Below are 22124 nucleotides of genomic sequence, written 5' to 3' on the forward strand. Positions count from 1 at the left end.
CCAGGAATAAGCAGAGCCACTCCAGTCTATGGCTGCTGAGGAATCCATCAGTCAGCAACATGTCGGAGTAAAGCCTCGTGCACTGAACATCGCATCCGTGCGCTCAGTGGCTGGGCAGAGGCGCTAAGCGAGCTGCATAACATGGCTCCTGCAGAATGAGGTAGGGAGGTCCTGTTGAGCTTAAGGACACTGGAACAGGTGATATATTTCTGGTTGAATGATGGCACGAACCAAAAAAACAGGCTGTAAGTCTCACATTTTTCACTCAGCAGGGAAACGTTCCAGACATCTTCGCTACTGAACTCTCAGCTGATCTCTTGCTGGCACATCGAGCGGCTCGTAAGCAAGTTCCGCCTTTCCCTCTCCCCCCCAAAATTGTTTGCGTGCTTTCGGAGATATGACGCAGTTCCTGGCTATTCCTGCCAAATATTTATGAGAAGAGTTCATTCTTTAACGTAATGCTTAATGTTACTGTTCAGGCAAACAGAAAAACGTTGCAATTGTTCTGCAACAATGACCTGAGCACACTGTAGAGAGGAATGTATGGATGTTCATTTTCGTACATATTTGTCATTTGATTCTGCAGATGAAAAGTGCAAGTTGGACTTTGCCTTAAATCTACAGAGGTACAGTTATCAATGAGTCGTGTTCAGACTCTTACTATGAACTTGTCCTGTAACAAGCTCATACTCACTGCATGCACGTTAATATTAAGAATTTAACTAGATGGATCTATGGATCATTTACTATCACTCTATCATCTTATTTGTATTATTTCTTTTAAATATGGACATATAGAAAAATGGTATACACAGTATACACACACACACACACACACACACACACACACACACACACACACACACTTTACCCCTGGTCACGTATTAACTTTGGCACGAAGATGTTGTGAACAAACCGAGCTGAGTTCCAAAGGTTACTTAGGGTGTTTCAAAGAGTTCGGCAAACAATGACTCATCTTAATCAAACCTACGTCCAAGCAGAAGTGGCAAAGCAAAGATAGCAGACAACAACAGTAGAGACTTACCATGGAGACGTCTCTGTCCTCTGGGGGGCCATTTTCTTCCTCCGCTGCACCAATTACTGTTTCTGCAGACATGATGACTTCCACCTCTGGAGAAATGCACACGACACAATGCAATCAGTCCAACGGCGAAGCCTCCAAACACAGGAATCAATAGCTAGAGTTCAGAGTGAAAGGAAGTGAGACATCCTCACTGCAGATACACTGAGGAGTTGTCTATAGGTTTTATGCACTATTTAAACTTTTATTATTATGTAATTAGCACTTACATTTTGTATTTATTATTGTTATTTTATTTATTTAATGTATTTATCTATTTAAGGTATTGTATTTAGGTGTGCGGAAGGGAATATGTGTTTGTAAAAGGAATAACTATAAATAAAGTTGGTTTTGTTATTTCCAGAGAGTAACTTTTGCCAAAGGGGACGATAACCATTCCCATGTAAATTAATTCATCATTCTTTGATTATAAAAACAGAAACCGAATAGCCCATTGATGGTACTGTATAAATACCTGTGACGGATTAAAGGAATCTATTTGGAAGGCTTGTGTAAGCCAACACGACTTGATGAATGCGAGAGGAAGTGGAGGAAAAGCCTCAGCAACAACTCTCCTTTCTTGTGTTTTTAAGCATCCACTGGAATCCGGATTGAACATTCACGTCTTTATTCCCAAACAATGACACAGCGGAAAGCTCGCCTGGAATGGCCTATGCTGTGACCTGATGCTAGGCCGCTGTCGGGCTGTACACATATCCCCCCGTTCATAATGACACCCCCGGTCTCTGCGTGACGCACGGCAACAACCTTGCCCTTGACCTCCCTTTATTGGACCTTGTTGGACTCCGGCACAATTACCCCTGATGAGTGAAAATTGCAGACGGAGGAGTGCTGGAAGTTCACTGAGAGAAGGGAGAGAAACTCTCGCCGGCCTCACTTCCTGCTCCACACACTCACATCAGCCGGCTCGTGTATGTTTGTTTTAAAAGAGAAGCCGGCCTGCTGGCTGTGCGTCCGAGACTCGGTCACATGCCTCGGTAATGTGACTGTGTTTACTGACATACTGTGTGTGCTGTTGTGTGCATGAGACAAAAACTATTAGTATAAGTATTACTCAGCTAAATCCTCATTAGAAAGACAATCAGCTGCAAAACTGCAGAAAGCCTCAGCAAAGCATGCATTCACAACAGCAATATATCACAACAGGATGTCAAACAAAAAGCTCTATTATGGTGAGCTACATTGCATTTAGCTTCGCAGAGCAATCGCCATTAATCACCAGAGGAGGACTGGATTTGATTTAGCGTATTTGTTTAGGAATAGGACTTTGACAAACATATTGGCCGCGTGATGAATGCGAGCGGGTGCAACTAGAGTAAACCTGAACGGCGACTGAAATAAATCAGTGGTCGCTCACCTTGAACTGCAGCGGTGCGGTCTCGCGATGCTCCGTCCACAGCGTCGGGACTCTTTGGGTTTTCTGTCATCTCGTTCTCAGGGCGAGGAGAAGCTGGCTCTCCTTCCAAGGTGTTGGCACCTTGCGATGGTGACACAATGATCCGATCCTCATCGGGTGACCTCTCATCCGTTGTCATCTCGGAATTATCCTGCTCGGGTTGCGCGTCTCCACTCTTTTCAGCTGAGGCCACTGCAGATTCGTCACAGGTCTCTGTTGACTGTTGGCCTCCTTCACTTCCTTCTGCGACAGACTGATCGGGTTCAGATAAAACGCTACTGGTGACCTCTGACGCCGAATGCTCAGTCCCTGTGTTCAGCTTAGAGTCGCCGGCGTCCCCGCTCTCTGACAACGCCGGACCTAGCGACAGATCCCCTTTGGGAAGTTCTGGGTAGAGTTTCTCTACCGTCCCATCAAGATTTAAAGCCTCCATTGTGTTGAGGCCCACAGACAGTTGTGACTCAGGCTCAGTGCCGGCCTGGCTGCGGTCTGTCACTGTCGGTGCACCGGCAGTGGGGAGCTCCGCGTCCACGCTCATTTGTGCGCATTCGTCGCCTTCCCTCTGGTATGAATCGTGTGGTTCCTCCAAGGTGAATCCTGTCGACGACAGATCTGCTGTCGTGGTTTGAAGCACGTCCTGATCTTCCATACTAGTGTTGTGGAATATATCTGTCGTGGAACTTCCGACTGACCGAAAACTGCCATCGTCGTCGCTGGAGAGGCCGCGGGTCATCCCTGAATCGTGATCGGCGGGGCTATCGCCGGAGCCGGGCGTCATCCCAGGTGACGGCTCCTCCGTGGAGTTACCAGCAGTCCAGCTATCAGCTGTAGTGTCAGGTTCCTCCATGGGCAAACAGGTGCTTTCGATACTGTATCCGGGTCCAGGTTCGGCTGCGTCTTCACCATCTAGCTCTTCACCGCTCGCTGTTCCAGTGCAGTTCCCAGTTTTTGGAGCCGAGCCTCCCGGCTGCTCTGTGGCGTAATCCCTGCCAGCTGTTTCCTGGTTTTGTTCCAGGCTGTTTATGTCTGGCGGAGGTTCCCCCTCGTGGAGGCCTTCTATCAGGAGACGTGGAACAGCGGATTCAGGCTCCCTAATTACATCACCGCAGTCTATCGGAGGAGGGTAGTGGAGGCCCTCTGGGTTTGACACGGGGTCTGTTAACCCCTCACGCTCTGCCTTCTCCTCCTGGAAAGAGAGTCCGACGCAGGGCTCTTGGCTAAGTCTCCCACTAGTCCCGCCTTCCTGAGAGCACTCCTTCATTTCAGAATCGGAGGTGTCGGATACCCTTGAGCCCTCTGATGACGGCGACTGGCCCATGACCGACGCCTCTGTTGACTCCGAGTTGGTCGCCTCCTCCCTCCTTGGAGCTGTGCTGTCCTCTGCTTCCTGCTCTGATTTGTCCTCTCCCTTCCTGGCCTCTTGTCCTTCCCAGATCACGGCCTCTCCTCTATCAGTTTCCTCTGCCCGCTTATCACTGCTCGCCGGCGGTGGGATTCCCACGGTGAGGCTCGCCCCTTCTTCCCCGCTCTGCGCTCCTTCACTCCTGTCACACAAACTCAAACTCTGTGTGGAAACCACGGGCTGCTCCCTTCCCTGCTGCTCCGTCTGGCAGCAATCTCTCCCAGTGTTTGAGCCGAGACACACCCAGTCCGCCGGGGGGCCGAGACCATGCTCCCTGGGCCGCACTTCTGACGCTAGAGCGCTCACAGACAAACTCCAGTCCCTCTCTGTCTTGCCAGTCCCACCATGTCCACAATCAACAGCGCTGCGGCTTTCCACGGAGCAGTTCTCCACCAGGCACTCTGACGCCACGGCGGGCAGCTGTAGTCGCTCCAGACAAGTTATCTCTGTTTCTGCGCCATCACAACATTCGGCAGCTGTGTGCAGGGACTCAAACTTCAGCTCCAGTGCAGAGACTCCCTGCGGAATACAGAAAAAGGAAGAGGAGGATAAACGTTAGCTTTTCCCCTCAGAGCAACCAACAGAGCTGCTCTCTAGTTTCTTATCAATCGCCAACTTTGTGATTGCACAAGGTGTTCCACCGGTTATACAAACCAAGCTTGAAGGTTAGAAAAAAATGAGGGCAGTGAAAAGACAAACAATCCGACAGTGTTCAGCAGCTCAGCAGAGCTCCTGGATGAAGCCGACGCCAGTAGAGATAGCGCGCTAAGAAGGGCAGCGCGGCGTGACTCACCTCTGCATGGAGACGGCGTATCAAGTGCAGCAGCTGCTCCACGCTCCTCCGGAGGGTCGGGGGGTCGTGGCCGGGGCGGTTGCTCAGCGTCAGAGTGTGCGTGTTCAGCCCGGGGAGGTGGCAGACGACCCGGGTGTCCGTGGACACCAGCTGGACAGTCTCGGTCCTTTTGTCCGTCTTGGCCCTGCCGCGAAATAAACACTTAGATCATCCCGAGTGATGTCAACCTCCCCGCTCTCTTTGGATACTCCACGGGCATTGCTGCTAGCCTTTTTTTCTCCAGAACGGGAAAGTCCATCGGTCAAACTCCGTGGTTGTTGTGTTAAGTCTACTCTGGCAGGTGATCAATCAAACTATAGAAACTGGTACGAGTTAAAAAGGTTCCAGACTCTGAGGCCAGTCAAACAAAACTGTTACTTTCCTTCCCTGTAGTAAAATACGCCCCGCAATACCCGACGTGAAGACCACTCCTACTCCATACCCCACTCCCCCTGCTGCATTTGCTCCGACAGTCTAAAGGTGAAAGTATGTGCAGTGTTTTAGTTTTTTTTTGTTCATAAAGAACGTGCTGTAAAGGGGAGACACTTCCCAGTCAGGCAGATCTGTTTGCGTAATCCTGGGTGGATTGCTGTAGCTGCGAGGCCCTGGCGGCTGAGGTCACCAGCCGGGCTGCCGGTGACTTCACTTCTCATGAGGGGAAATGTAATCACCAACACATAAAGAGGGAACTGCACGCTGTAAAGCAACTCCAATGCACGCCCGGGCACAATGAGCAGAGCTCGCTAAGTGGTAGACGTCTTTCAGCTTGTGGCGTCTTCATTCTGACTTAAGTGAATACTATTTTGCAGCAGATAAGTAGAGTGCTTTAAAGACTTTTTATTTTTTTAAAGGGATCCATTTCCACTTTAAGCCGTGTCTCAGTCCATTTACCATGAAGCTGTTTGTTTTTTTCCCCCAGCAGTTTAATGTTTCACTAGAAAGGGATGAGAGGAATTTGACCTCACAAGTCACACAAAAAAAAGGCATGATTGGGGATAACACCTGGCAACTGCAAACAAAACACATCCTCTCACACTGCCATGTGTGTGTGGATTAAAGGAAAGCTACAAAGAGTGCGATGCTGTGGAGAGTTGCTACCATCAATGCTTTTGCGTTGCAGAATAGTTTCTAGGGCTGCCGCCTTGTTTTGGTCTTAGTCAAGTGAGATTTCTTTCTGTAAGTGTTGCTTTTGTGCGATTCTTTCAGTTTTACAGATCTCTTGATTAATAAACAACTGATCGATTAGTCGATAGAATTTCGAGCCAAATACTTTCCAATCCCTCTCTATTCTCCAGGAACAATACTGGCAGCCCACAACCTTTCAGTTTTGCCCTCAACTATGTGGCTGCAGCTGAGAGTGCTAAGCTGGGCTGCAGTGGGCGTTGTGGTGATGCTCTTTGGACACTTTTTTTTCTCTGTGATGCAACAGACAAACACGGTTCGTCTAAAGGGCCTGGAGGAACATCGCCATCTGCCCTGTGATATATTAACATGAGACTGTTTGTACAGGGAGACTAAGATCTAGTATCACAGTGTTCTCCTCCACTTTTACTGACTTTGAATGCTGACACTGGAAAGCACTATTTACCTTTCGCCTTTGACTGCCATAAAACAAAGAGTGCTTACTGCGCGAGGAGCTTGTGCAGGCGTTCGTGTCCTCGCAGGGCTGCGACGGCGGAGGGGGTGTGGCCTTGTCTGTTGGCCAATCGCAGTGCTTCCCCTGCTCCGGCCTGCTGCAGCAAGAAGCGCGTCACCCGAAGGAGACCTCGACGCGCTGAGAAGTGCAGCAGAGTCTCCTGAGGATTCAGGTCTGAAGGAAGAGACGGAGGACAAGAAATTAATTAATAGAAAAGTTCGGAGGTAATCAAACAAGCAAACAAAAGAGAAGGAAACAGAAGAGGGCGTCAGTCCAGGCAGCAAATTTGTGGCGCAGTCGCTGACATACCAGCACTCGCTGCAGCTTGGCAACACCTCGTGGTCATCTAATTAAACCAGTACAGGGTCCACGGTGACCCAGCAAACAACAGACTTTTACACATTGACAGACTGATAAAACCAGAGCCCGTCCCTTTCCGTCTCAAACAGTAGATCAACGCGCAGATTTGGAAGCCGACACTGCAATTTGTGGATTATAGCCAACAGGCCAATTGACCTTTGATCTTTTGTGCTTCCGTAATAAGGCATTTGTACTGCAGTCAGTATGGGAAAAGCCTCCGAAGCGGCATCTAATATGTGATAATAAAATTATCCCAGCAGCCAAAAACAATAATTATGCATGTGACTAAATCAAAGCAGTTCATGCTGGCAGAGGTGAGCAACACTAAGTTCATCACGCTCCCATTTTTAATACAAGTCTATTAATGGGCCCATGTATCAATTTAACTCTTATTAATGCCATCAAACACTGAGACCCTTTCCCTTTACACAGTGGTGGGCCGTCAGGGCCTGCAAAGCCTTCTCTGCTGGCCTAAACAGAATCACAAAGTTATAGCTATTTTATAATTTAATATTTTTTCTTAAATACATTTAAATCTATTATAATTTATAAAAATATTTTTCACATTATCTTATTTTCTCATTGCACAGCTACTGTGTTCCTCAGTTGCTCTGCTTCCAGTGCAGCTTGTTTTAAGTAGAGCTTTTATCCAATCAGATTTCACCTCTGTGTCTCTAGGTAGAAGAGAGGCCCAGGCCTGCAGACTCACCCAGTGCTGCCATGTGCAGTTTAAGTTGAATGGGGACGATATTGTTGATTCAACCAATCAGATCTTTAGTTTGAGATTCATGGACGCACCAGAGCGGTTTGCAGGCCAAGTTACGTCAGCATTACTGAGTCCAGATGCCTCTCTGCTGCAGTGTGCAGAGTGTGCTGTGATTGGTCAGTGGGCGGGCACGTGACTATGTCCCCACGAAACATAATGCTTGCTAGCAGAGCTTTGGTTGTAGCAGACAGAGTTCAAGTGGAAATATTTGAAAGACATTTTACCTAGCTTTGTTTTTTTAATATGAAATGGCGGAAGGAGGAGAAACGGATTTAGTGGCGGAGTTACTGGGAACGCTTTTCTCAAGAAGGATATTTCTGAACAAACTGGACACAGTAAGAAACGACCCCACAGCTAGCAGCCCTGACCAGCCAGGAAAAGGATTTGTCTGCAGCGTCGGATAAGCGTTGCACATGTTATGGCTGGGAATGTGTTTCATTTTAACTGAGCGTCGGTACTTTTGGAGAGACTCGAGTGGATCTACAACTCAACGACCACGTTCGCATGGAAACAGCTCCACAACCGCGGCCCGCCCTTCACCGGTCCACAGCTGAAGAGACCACCGAACCGGGGTCGAAGACGACGACCGAACTGCCGCGGAAGACGGACAACCGACGATGAATGGAGAAGGACTTCTTACTGGAACTGATGTACTGGGATTAAACTCTTTGTCAACAAAGAAAGGAGGATAGACAGCATTTGGTAAGTGAAGTTCGTTTGTTTACCTCTACTGTTCATTTGTCTATCGTGGCGTTTTTATTAATAATATTTGAATGGCTCGTGCTCGTGTGGTGGTTAGAAGTGTAGAACAGCACTGAAGGCCCAGGTATAAAATCCACGGCCCGCCACTGCCTTTACATCACATCCACAAAGACAATAATGGATATTCATGGACACACACACACACAGACCTCCATCTTTCGTTAAAACTGGTAAGGTAGGAGACTGGAAGACTCAAAATGGTGTGAAAAATCTCCACCACAGTGCCCAGATGTCTTGTATTGCAGACTCAGTACACCGCAAACGGAACACAGCTGGTCTGTGGTTATGTATAACAGCAGAACGAGCAGGAATGAGAGAGATAAAACATCCACAGTACCGTTGCCGAGTCCAGATTTCTTCTGTTATGAGAAAGATTGCATTCTAGTCTTTATCTTTCATTTGTCACTGCACTGCACAGAGGATTTTCTTCCTCCAGAGTCTATACACAACAAAACTGATATTTATTCGAGCCAACAGGGACAATTTGTGTTGTTCTTCAGTTGGACACAGACAAGCAGTTCTATATTTCAAGTCCTACTGTGATTTCTTCTGACGATATCTCCAAAACTAAGCAACTCACACCAAAACCATCTGGATTGATAAATAGCACTACAGGTGAGAGGAAAAATCGATTATTTTTTAACTGCCCCTTTAAAATCTGAGTCCACTCGATATTGCAAAAAATGAAGATGAATAGGTGGAGTGGATTCTACTGTTTGTATTTGTTGAGACTGCGGATCACTAAGTCGTTTACTGGAAAGGTATTGATTGACAAACTGCAGGCTACAGATGATTTGACACTGAACGTAAAAGTAGCTGGGTGTTATCCACCGTTTTCATGGAACAGCACGGTTCTTTCCAGGTAAAGTGATTTTTTTTTGTGTCCCCAAGAGGACAATAAACGGCTGGCTACGGAGAGATCAGTGACTTCCGCGTGTCCATGGTGTGAAGCACCGCGGAGATAAACCACCTCCACCTGTAGTCCGCTGCTATCCATCACCTGACAGGTCGGATAAATGGAGAGCTAGACTCCTCTCACCACTACCCGCAGTTCACCGCGGCCGAGCGTCTCGTATTGAAGTGGTGACACATTGCGAAGCGGTGCCCATTAGAGCGCACATCACTCACCGCAGCAGGCAGCCGCCTTCCACATCAACAACATACAACTGACTTCAATGCAAAGGTGCACCAGCGTGTGTGTGTGTGTGTGTGTGTCCATCTCTCACAGCAGTAACAAGCAGATCTTACTGAATCGGCAGGGAGGTTATTACTGAAGATTCGATTTGATGACTTTTCTTTTTCAGGCCTCAAACAAACAATGAATACAACTTTTTTTTTTAAGAGTGTGCAGGCTTTTAATCTCCACTACACACTTGCTGAGTCGCCATCTTTTTTTTGTCAGAAATCCTGCTGGTTCTGCTGGTTTCGATCCAACATCCAAGTCCAAGTTTAAAACCATGAGGTATTATCTTAACAAAAGTCTTGTTGGTGTTGCTTCACAGAGAGCCATTACCTCGCAGAGTTTATCATCCGCATCAGCTCGCCTGGCTTCCGTTAACTGACTGAAGTCGTCGGAGTCAATGGCTGTTAGAAAATTGCCACTTTAATTTGAATAAAAACGCACATTTGTTTGCACCGGCATAGCCGTTTCACAGATGCCCGGCTCCGTTTGATCACACTAATACCGCAGTCTGTCTGTTAATATAAGCTGCCAGCTAACACCACATTGACACAGCAGCCGTCTATTTGGAAGAGAGGTGTGTTTGCCCTCCGTTAGAGTGTCAAGCAGTGCTTCATAAAAGATTACAAGGGAATATGTATCACTCATTTATCAGGTAAAAAAAAGACCAAGATGTGCTGGTTACAGCTTCACAGACGCTATGTGAAAGGTTTGCTTTCTGGCTACTGCTCCAACTAAAGCTAGGTTTTGATTCATAAATCTGTCTCGGACATAAAGACCACAATATTCGTCAATTATAATTGCACTTTTACAACCGGAGTTACAGCACATCCAGGTAAAATCTATTTCCCAGTACTGACAAGGTGACTACTGCAGTGCAATCGCCTCAATCAGTAAATAATTGCTCATTAAAATACTGTGGAGACAAAAAATAAAAAAAGAGTACCAAAGCCGTCATTACTGCGGGGGCACCTCACTTGTAAACCCGCTTATAACATTATAATGTGTGTAAAACATTTCCTCTTAAATGGCCTTTGCCAAGAGATTTGTCCTGGACATTTTATAGGGCTGGTTACATGTTGAACATATGGTCATCAAATGTCAATTAAACAAAAAGGTGAGAATCAAGAAAATGTAAAAAATTTCGTAGAAATATAGTCCAGTCTAAGCAGACGGCTAGATGTTGTCTTCTGGGCTGGGCTGTTATCAGCTGCTCCAACAACAAACTGAGACTTTAAGCCCCCTAAATCAATATATCTTTCATAAATATTTAACAAATCCTCATGTTTCCATCGCATTTTAAGCAGCTTGCGAACAGAGCACCAACTAGGGCCCAATGCTGAGCCCCTCCCACCGCATCTCTTGCTATCTTGGTAATACGTTAGCTAACGTTTGCTATCAAATGATGCATTTCTGCAGATTACAACGCAGGAAATTGTGGAGTTTAAGGATTTGAATCCTAAACTAGCAGCTAATTCCTGCGGGGTTTCCGTTGGCTAGCCTTCTCCACATGGCACTTTCACTTCCAGCACTGTGGAGGTCAGACAGAAGCGGTGCCTCAACGTCAGCGTAAAATGTGTTCACCTGCTTGAGAGCACGTCACATAAATCAGCTGCCAGATTAGTCTATAAAAGGTAGAAGCTAGACAGGAGGCACTTCTGATAATTAGCAGTGACACACACACACACACAAGAACAGCAAACTGAATGTTGCCAAGTAGCACTGATTTGAAAAATGCAGCAATATAATGCAGAGTGATCAATCTGTGTTTCATTGGTACCTGGTCAGCACTGAGAAATATGTTGCATGTGACCCACACGCACACACACACAAACAGAGGTGCTATCAGAGATGGGCAGTATTTCTATTACTTGTATTTGAAATACGTATTTCAATTAGTTACTTTTGAGTATTTTGTAATTTGTATTTGATAGGGCCGATAAAAAAATCTAACGTCATTTGTAACAAAATACTTTAGAGTGGAGTAATTTTGTATTTAAAATACTCAAAATAGTTTCTCCACGAATCAAAAAACAGTTCACGAGTTCAGTCTTCAGATCTTCAAGTTCAACGGATTGTCTGTCAAGTTAAATATTGTATCTGAGTGTGACAGATGTCAACTAGCTCGATGTATAACTTATGTCTGGGTCTGGCTACATAGCCTATTGTATATACATGGTGATGGTTATAATAGCAAGCTAGCGATCGATGCTAACATGCTAATGACGCTAGCATGCTGTCTAAGCTAGTGCATAGCCAGTGTTTAGCAAGTTAACTTATCAGTCGAGTAGCTAGCTATAGGAAGAGGGAGATTGGGAGCTTGTATGTTCATGATAACCTTATCAAGAGACCATCTAATCTTGCACTGTATTACAAGCTATGCTGTATCTTCTCAATGTGAATGTCATAATGCCATATCGATTACTGGCAGATAATATAGTTCACAGTTAGCCAGGCTATGACAGTATATGTCTATTTGTTAAAAAAAACCATTAAATATCCAATTTATTTTATTTAAAAGGCATATTATGAAAGTATTATATATATATATAGTACAGTCGGCCAAGGTGGCCAAATAAGTAGGCTACCATGCCACTGGCCAAGGTACAGTAAAAGAGAAGTAAGTAGGCTACTCACTTGTTACCTGTTCACTTTTGTATTGATTTACTAATTACCTTTTATTTGTATTCATTTTTCTGTGCAGAACTTGATGTACAGTAATTTATTTAGGCTCTTTACCTGTGTACAACTGGTTTTAATTCTATATTTTGCTTTTATAGTATACATAGGCCTAATGTGTGATGCTATTTATATGTGATGAATATTTTCTTGTTGATACAAAGCCAAAGTTTATGGGCTGTTAAGTCCCATTAATAAAAATATATATATATACATAATCAATCAAGTTGTTGTCTTTTAATAGCTTTGCTTAGTTCTGTGACTGTTCTTCCTTTTTGTGGGGTTCACCAGAGCTTTGTGTACATTATATAGCCCAAACCTGAATGCTCTGCTATACCAAATTGTGAGAAAAAGGAAAATCCAGAAAAAAGTTTCCTATATTTTAAATACAAAATACATGTATTGTATTTTGTTACATTTTCTGGCACCAGTATTTGTATTTTATTTGAATACATTTATTTCAGGGGAATTTGGAATCAAAAGACATTTTGATGTATTTTTGCCCATCTCTGGGTGCTATGTGTGTCATTATGTGCTGTACGGCTATAATTTGTCAGCATGTTTGTGCATCAGTGCAGAGACACGCTGTCTGATGTTTTATTTGTGAGGAAATAATATGTTCCACACCCTTTCGGCCTCACCAGTGCTGTTGGTTAGCTTGTTCCCCAGTAAGCTCCATCCGGGAGGCAGCGCGAGGTGGTGGAGGGCCAGCGCCAGGCTCTCGTCCAGACGTTCGCACTCCTGCAGGGGAATCTGACACTCATCCAGCAGCAGCGCCCCGTCCAGGCCGTCGGCCCGGCCCGCCGTGCTCACCTGCGTGGAGGGCGATTACAGAGATGAGTCAAGATTTTTTTACAGAGGAAGAAGCTTTGTCCACTGGCGGCACTCGCTTTAAGACGCTCAGCCTAAGAGCATTAATCCACATGCCTAAATGCAGGAAGACACGTACACGTGCATTTATCAGTGCTGCGCTCAATTTGGGGCTGAGCTGTGCAGACAAAAACAAACCAGATTCAGATTAAACAAAAAGGAGATTTTGAGTGCGCGAGACAGTTGCATTATCTTGTCCTCCTCCTTGGCAAAGCAAATTGTGTATTATTCTTCTATGGGATGATAAATTGCGCTGAAAAGAATTCATTAATTGAATGGCAAGGACTGTGGGACATCAAGCACTGTCAGGGAAGAAACAATAAAGTGGCAGTCTTTTGTCTTACTGTCACTTTGCCCACATTGCTGTATCACTCGTCGCCAATGGAGACTACTTTCCTCTCGCTCCGTGACAAGCCTCAGTCTGCGTGCTTATGTTACTGCTCACTTGGAAATGCTCACCAGGAACTGGGCCATGTCAAAAGCCAAATCCTGGACAAAGCTGAATCGATGCTCGGCCAATGGAGCCACGCGACCCAGACAGGGCTTTAGGTCCTCGGGGGACTCGGGGACGCCTCGGCTGGCTGAACACAAGGTGACCGACACCACCTCGCAACAGTCATGAGCTACAAGACAACACAAGGAGGGAAGCAGAGGGGCAGGATGAGAAGACAGGAGAAAGAGGAGGAGGGGGTGACAGAGGACAGAGAATAAGTGGAATAATCTCTAGCTTTTCAAACATTCTTGAAAATAAATTGGTTTAATTCTATATTAACAGTCTCATGTGTATTTGGCTAAATCCTCTGTGTGTTTAAAATTGTGCCTTTTACAAAGTTGGGTATGTTTTGGACGTCAGCAATTTGCTTTGTCCATGTGTCGTATGAGCATTAGCAGATGTTATGCTGCGTTCCATTTGAACCGGGAGGTCGGAATTTAGAAGTTCCCGGTCGGGAGTCTCAACTGGAGTGCCGCCTGAAGTCGGATTTCCAACTTGCAAAGTCGCCCCATTAACCCCAACCTCAAATCCAAGATGGCTGCTCAGTGCTTCAACAGTAAAAAAGCTGTAGCAATTTGCTGTTTATTAGCACTTCTGTCTTACTTAAGTGTCTCATTAAATCAGACATACACACAGTATTGTTCAATCTTAAGACGTAATGCGTTATCAACTGTTGCTAACAATGGCTGAATATGGCCTTGGCTGGAGCAAACCCCATTAAGTTTTGGCTTGAATGCAGCTTTAGCTAGTTGCGGCAAGCTAGGTGACTTTAGCGGCAAAGCAACAACACAGTAAGTCATATAGAGTATAGCAACAACAATATTAAATGTGTGCAACATCAAATTCAGTGTAATTGTACAGTTAAGTAGCCATATGTTGTAAATGCTACTTGTATCAAATGATGGAGGGCGACTGTGTCAGTGGTTCGGCAGTTCAATCCCCGGCTCCTAATCGCATGTCAATGTGTCCTTGAGCAAGACACTTAACTCCAAAAATTGCTCCTGTGGCTGTGCCTACGGTGTAGAATTGTGATAGAATCTGAATTGTAAGTCGCTTTGGATACAAGCATCTGCTAAATGACTGTCATGTAATGTAATGGTTAATTACAAAAAAAAAAAAAAAAAAGTGGGAAAACTTTCCCACTCTGCATTAACCACATCCGCGAGTAAAACTAGATTGCGAGTAATTTTCTGCTAACTATCATGAATGATCCGTTCGGTTCAGAGACCAAACTTGTTTGCATGAATCTATTTCAGCCAGCTTTATCAGGCAGAGGCAGTACTAATGCACCGCTGACTTCAATCATCTATTCATACCCTAATTGATACCAATAAATCTGAATATTATTTACCTAATGAAATGTGTTTCAATTTACCACACTAATACGTATTCAGCAGTCACAAATCAAACTCCAAGACCAACACAACATGTTATCAGTTAAATGAAAATGAATGCAAATGAGTTTTCAGTTGTCATCACAAACAGAATGAACAAAGAAGACTGTAGTCCACATACGGGTGTCAAAACACAACTAACGGGGAATAAAGGCTCTGATTGATGCCTTACATGCAGCGCTGACATCCCTGCCTCTAATTTATGCAGAGCACGGCCTTCTGCATCAATTTACTTCCTCCACAAATGCCAAGTCATATGCAGTGGATGCAGGACTCCTTGTCATTCTTCTCTCTAAAGTCAAATTAACATGAGCTAACCCCTTGATCCATCCTCAGTATCTAGACCTACCATTTAAGACCCAGATATCCAACACAGCACCGTCTTTCGTTATCTCCGCCAGGAGATCATGTGCTCGGCAGTATGTGTGTGTGTTTTTGTGCGTGTGCATCTCTATATCTGTCTGTCCACAGCTCATTTCGCATACCGCTTGACAAATCAGCTTATTATTTGTTGTGCTCTTATCTTACTGTATGCTCAATGATCTCTCGTGGTTGCAGTGATTCACAATTTGAGAGGACATATTTTATTGGCAACATATTTTACTGACTATTTTATACCGTATTCGACTGCCGACTCGTCACTAGTCTACTCTAAAAATCTAATGTTTTAGAAACTAATATCTCCTTCCAACATCTCCAGGTAACGAGTATCACTATTACACAACATTTCACCATTAGTAGCTCCAAATCCACAAAATCAGCCTGAAAATGAAGACAATCTGAAACGATTGCATGAGAGTCTGTGGAGCAGAGCCAGAGCCTGGCTGAGATCTGCACTCTACTGAGCGCATTTTTCTAGTTTACTCTGTGTCAACGTTATTCGTTGCTACAAACATTGTTGGTCACTTGGCAGCGCCACTTGAACATTAAGGTTCAAATGCCTTGCTCAGGGACACCTCGATCCAAGCCAAAGCAGCGATTCAGTGTATCGGCAGCTATTTTCCCAGGCGACTTGGGAATTCGATCCCCCGTCCTAATGCTTGGTCAGAGGACGGGTCCTTCGGAGCTCTGTGTGTACTGATGGAGGGAGCAGTGATGCAGCGCTAATCTCTCAGTAGAGAGTAACACCTCCTCCTGCCCCTTCAGATGGGTCCAATTTTAGCCGAGCTCTTAACAGGATAATGCAGTTTATCGTGTTTCTCCCTGTCTGGAACGCAGACACTTGAGGAAAACAACAAGTTCCACCATATCTTTCATATTTGTCCCTTGGGCTCATATTTGAGGTCTTTCCCAACATTCATGTCCATTACCCATTTTCTGTGTACAGTGACCTTTGACCCTTGATTTACGCGATCCCCTGTCGTTGCTCCGCCTCACAGGAAGTTATCCCTGACTACAGCTTCGTTACATACGTTTAATTCTGCAAGTGCAGTAAATGGAATGTGCTCCAGGAGGAGTGATGAATGAGCCAGGCTCTAGAAAAAGTCAAATGAGGTGATTTCTCCCTCTCCAACATGCAGCATTAGTTAAAAACGAGGACAGTTGGGGTGGATGATTAATCATGCATTACTTCGAATATCTTCCACGGCTATAATAACTCTTGACTGCCTTATGCTTTCTGTGTGTGATGTGAGGGGAGAATAATACCATCCCCTTCGTTACCAAACATTTTGGCATGCTTTAGCACCCCTTTATGTTCTTTTTGGCTATAGCACATGATGGCTGCAGAGACTAGACAGAGATTGACTGTTTTCACTGATGGTGATTATGATAATATTTGTATTTTATTTCAATTATTTTTGAGGACTTTGACTGTATGTTAGTGGCCTGAAACAAATAAGTCGGCCATGACGCAACTTTCACAGAACCGTCCCTTCAATTTGCTGTTATTTACCAACATAATCTAAAGGGTATCTGCAACAAGGTCCTATGCTATCAGTTTACTCAGACAATAGGGTTAACATGTATCAAATACTGTAGGTGGAGCTGCCTCCCCACACGGGTCCATTAGAGGGAACAGGGACGCCGCAAGGCATTGTGGGGCGGGGCGGCTTACCGGGACACAGCGCCTGCAAGGTGTCATGACTGCTCCTTAGGGTGCTGGTTAGGTGCCTCTGTGTGCTGCCAGCAAACAGCAGGAAGTAGTCGACTCCCTCCTCCTCCTCCTCCTCCACAGCAGCCAGCTCTTCATCAGCGAGCTGCACCGTGAGTACACACTGCCCCTGCAGAGAGGGAGAGGGAGAAGAGAAAAGAGGAACAAGTCTAAGTAAGTCTGCAGGCTTTTCACAATTTCAACTTTTCATCTATTGATTTGCTATTATGCAGTATTTTTTTGTGACTATAAGTTGAACTATATGTAAAAGAAGCTAATGATCCCATCGAAGTGATTTAGATGCATAGGAGACAAATGCCGATGCCGGATGTGAACCGCAATCTTTCACCACAGCTACAGGTCGGATATCTGGATGCCAAATCTTCACAGGGCTGCGGCGTAAAAGCTCTGCGTGGACGCTGCCAGTTTTCTCAGCAGCACACTTGTTTACAACAATTACACAAATGCCTCAAAAGCTAATATGGTAATGATTTATTGATTTAAAGCGCTACTCATCACATCATTAACAAAACGGGGAGGTGGCAGACGGCGCTGGAACAAGGAGGAGCAGCTTGACTTTCTGCCGACTCGGTGAGCGAGCACTGTCGGCTTCAGACTGCAGAGGAGGAGGAGGATGAAACTGTTTTACAAATGGAGGAGGCGACATGATTTACAGCTTCTGTATTAGCGCTGTTTATCAACTCATCCAGCTTTTTCACCCTTGTGCATCCTTGGCACATAAATCAAGGTCAGCGCTCTTTTCCAGAGCTCTACTTCACACTGGGAGTGACGAGATATGTTCACTGGCAACTCAACAGCTGTTATTGAGTCTAGCAGTTCACTTTCCACAGCCGTATGGTCCGGGTTTGGTGCGAAGGCCCAAACCAGAGCACGAGAGGGAGCCACATATAGAGATTCAGGTATAGCAACTAAGGGGGCGGGGCTTTGCAAACAAGTCCAAAAATACGAGTTAAAATCAACACCTTATCTCAGCTGTTTTGTGTCTACTAAATATTGTGTCTGCTAGATAGCATTATGTGTCCAAAGTGCAGTCTGCCACAACAAGCCAACTGTCCAAAGTGACAACTGGCTTGTTGTGGCTGGATTGCTGTGGGCCGAGGAGGAGGAGGACGAGAAGAAGCAACAATAAAAATAGGCATATTGTTCAGAATGAGTGGTTTTTCCACTGGGGGACTGCAGCTTGTTGACACAGAGGAGAGACAATGGGACAGTTCTTCCCACCTTAATCTTTGTCTTTTCACCAGCCTGGTCCAACGCGAGCAGAACGGTGTCACGGAGAGTTAAGCATGCTTCCTCCTTCTCTTGTGAAGAGGTGGCCCCGGGGCCTTGTTCCATACGGGGGGGGGGGGGACCAGCAGCAGCCTTGGGATTGGCAAGTCTCTGTTTGGCAAGCTGCCGCTGCTGTTGAGCAATGTGAGGGGGGGGGGGGGAAATGTGTTCAATAGCCAGAGGCCACAGGAGGAGAAACCGCCTGCAGTGACCTTTGGAGAGCTGGGACTAAATACATTGACTTGCAGCAGTAGGGATGCAGAGAACCTCGGCTATAACAAGCAGAGCAGGGGGGCGCTGGCATGAGTGAGTTGTAGATGGGCGAGAAGCCAGTAGGCGTGACACTCTCTCCATTAAAACCTCATCGTTTATCCCCGGCCCAGATCGGGAAAAAAGGGAGCGGAGCGGCACCTCGGTGGATTTGTGAGTTTGCGCTCCGTGTGTCAATGAAAACGTTTCCGATGCGAAAGGAAGTCCAGCTTTCTCGCTATACGGACAAAAGAAAAGCAAAGGGAGAATTGTTTTTTCCCCCAACGCTGGTGGAGAATCCCTTTAATCAACCTGCTGCATTTGGCGCATTAGCAGGGAAATAGATTTTTGATGGCACCGCCGCAGCATCTCATTTCATCAAAATTTGTCTTAGTATCAGCTGAATAAGATCATTGTCAGTCCTTTTGGAGGCAAATGTGTCGGCGGGGGTCAGAGGTGGAGCAACAGAGATGTGAAACATCTGCTGGTGTCTGCAGGAAGCACAGCTGCACACAGCAAAATAAATATAAAAACACACACAAACGGAAAGTAAAGCTACTGACAATAAATCTCACAATAACAATAATTAAAATGCAAAACAATTCTCTCGTGTGTCCGGCTTTAAAATCAGAAAAAAAGCAAACTAGCACCTTTAAAGCCGGTTGACGTGCACCAATGGATGCCTCTCAGCCGCACCGTGTGACTGCTGCTCTCTGCTGGTAATAGGTACTTAACAAAGTGACCTGCTGGGGTATTGACCTGCTAAGCACGGCGCTTCAGCTGGGGAACAGGCCACTATTAAGCAACATCAAAAGAACAGCTGGAGGCGCCCCCCCCCCCCCCCCCACACACACACACACACACTTCTTAAAGATGCACATGTGAGTCCTGCAGCCGTATGCTGGCATCAACTCTCTAGGTAAAAGCAGCTTTGGATTTTAAGGCCCCCGTATGAATTCTCACCGAAGCTTTTAATGATTCATTTTTAAAAGAAGTAATTATGCAGTCTAAATTCATGTTCATCCCCCTGGCTGGATTTCTGACTGTGAGCAGCACAATTTGGGAGTTTTGCTCCACTTCAGCACTCAAACTAATTGTGAAGACGTCCCATGGCACCTCGAAGATTTTTATCGCATCATGAATTACTGTTCATGCAACAGACCTACCTTTCTAGCTTTGAGTCAGTCCCGTTGCATGGAACCATAACAATTCAAAAAATAATATATATATAGATGGACATCACTACACATTTGATGTTCTGTAAAGAGCTGCCGTGATTTAAAACAACCTGTTAACCTATCAAAAAGTGGCTGCTGCTGCTGGACAATTCAGGAGATAATTTATGGAAATCTTACTCGCTGGTCGGCAAGTTTCATGAGACGGCACATTAAATCAGGTCCAGAGCATTTACTGGTCAAGCTACACACACACATCTACAGCACCCTTCCACTGCAGCTACAGACCAACAGGTAGCGGCGAGGACACAGGTTCCATCAGCACCACGGCTTCCACAGCCACGCGTCCTGTGTTTAGAGACCCGACCCGCTCATCTACTCGTAACAGCCACTCAGGAAAACACACTGTCCAAACGCCAAGAATGTAAATGAGAGCAGCAGGTAGGACTCGCTCTCCGTAACTGACAGAAAACTAATCCTCGGGCCGCCCAACACATCATTTAACCCTCTCTACTTCCTCGCACTGCTCTCGAAAAAAAACTCATTACTTTGCCAAACCCTTCCTCGTTAAAAGCAATTCTTTTTTGGTCAAAGCAATGTCGCAAGAGCACCTCTTGACCTCTTTACTAGCGGTTGTTTCTATCTACAAACTGGGGCTGTCGTTATTAGTCCCTCTGGATGGTGTTTCTTAAAGAGCTGCAATTACAGAGCGACTACTTAACCCCTATGAGCTATCTTACTGGGAACGGCGGTGATAAGTGTCGAAGACCTGATGTCTAATGAGGTCCGGCCACCCGCCCGGTTCCACCGAACGCTCTGGGTGTAAATCACAGATACGGTTGTCCGGGTGGTTAATGTGTGTGAGCCACTCTTGCCTGTAGAGACGCAAACACACACACACACACCTCTCTGGCTTATCTCATTTCCTGTGAGCCTTCCTCACCTGTCAGTGGTAGCGAAATGTCTCCCGCTTACACGCACGCTCGCACGCACGCACGCTCGCACGCTCGCACGCACGCACGCACGCACACACACACACACACACACACTCTACGGGTAAACTGATTTTTTACTGTGGGACTATTTAAGCAGCAAAGCTAAACGAACTTTGCGCCTCGGTCGCTGGGCTCTGCTCTCTGCTGTGTTTACATTGTAGAGACTGTAATTATTATTTTCACTCATGAATGATGCATTATTTCACCCACCGGCAACCCATTTGCCATTAATCAGGGTGTTACATTTGTATGACCCCGACCCGCCTAATCTACAGATTAACCGCAGCGCCCCGCGGATGTAACTGCAATCAGTGCATGTCCGATATGCACAAATTACTTATAAACAGTCATCATAAGGAAAAGGACTGTTGCACCCTATAATGGTATATTTCCTGCAAATGTAATGAAATTTGCACCAACCTGATCCCAGCCTAACCTGTAATAATGTAAATGTCCTCACTGATATTAACATTTGTTGACAATTGTTCAGGCAAAGATGCATTTAACAAAAATCCTCATCAATGGGAAATGAGCCCACCCATACCCATGCTGATTGGTCACTGTGCAACAAGTGGATCGAGCTTGACCCACCAAAACATCACTGGTGGTGAATGTGATTAAACATATGTTCATGGGAGCATTGTCTAGTGTGCACACTCTATTGTTTCACTTCACTTAAACGCTGCAGGAGATGGCTGACTCTACTCCAACGAGCGATGAAGGCAGGACAGTTGATTCAACAGCCATTAAATGTTCTTTTTCATCTGGTGATTCCGATTAGATAAAGTGTCTCTTTTGCCTCGTCTGATCTTATGGAATTTCTGCAATTACAAATGACTTGAAGGGAAGAAAAAAGTACTTTAGTAAGCATTAAACATTTGCATTACGTTTATGATTTTGAAATAAAAAATGACGCGCCTGAGTAAGGACATTTTATGACATTATTGGTCGAGTTATTACATTATTGGGTTACATTTTGGATCAGGTTAAGAGCAAATTTGATTTAAAAAAAATTCAGGACATTATTATATTATTGGGTGTTACAAGGAAAACAAGAAATTGCCTGAGGCCTTGTTTATTACTGGAAATAAAACAAGTAGCTTGTTCTGTCCAACTGAACAGGAAATCAGGCATCTTGGGGCTTTATTCATAATTTAGGGTCAGAGGGATCATGAGATTGACCGCTTGTTGGGAGCAGCGGGTATTAATACTTCAGTTTATGAGTTGACCCTCACCTATAGTAACAAGACAGGACAACTCAATCTGCTAAGACATGCTTTCATCCCAGATCCAGCTAAGTGCTTCCAACACGGATGGACTGACAAAACGCTAGATGGTAAATCAAAAAAGGTTAGAAACAGAACAAAAAGAACTTTCGCATGACCTTTCACGTCTTTGTCAAGACCTGACAAAGACCCTGGTTCCTGGACAAAAGAAACTTCAGAGTACAT

The 22124-nt window shown here is 45.3% G+C and overlaps 1 protein-coding gene across 1 annotated transcript in view; it reads right to left on the reverse strand.

Moving 5' to 3' along the window:
• akap13 (A-kinase anchoring protein 13) overlaps nucleotides 1–22124 on the reverse strand; it is a gene marked incomplete at its 5' end in the record, with an annotated part of 79714 nt that overhangs the window by 55902 nt on the left and 1688 nt on the right. The window contains 7 exon segments of the mRNA XM_079186457.1: nucleotides 1046–1131; nucleotides 2460–4419; nucleotides 4694–4877; nucleotides 6359–6542; nucleotides 12757–12928; nucleotides 13445–13608; nucleotides 16929–17094. Coding sequence (XP_079042583.1) covers nucleotides 1046–1131; nucleotides 2460–4419; nucleotides 4694–4877; nucleotides 6359–6542; nucleotides 12757–12928; nucleotides 13445–13608; nucleotides 16929–17094 — 2916 coding nt within the window.

This window comes from Pholis gunnellus, assembly GCF_910591455.1.
Source record: "Pholis gunnellus genome assembly, chromosome: 1".
Classification (NCBI taxonomy): Eukaryota; Metazoa; Chordata; class Actinopteri; order Perciformes; family Pholidae; genus Pholis; species Pholis gunnellus.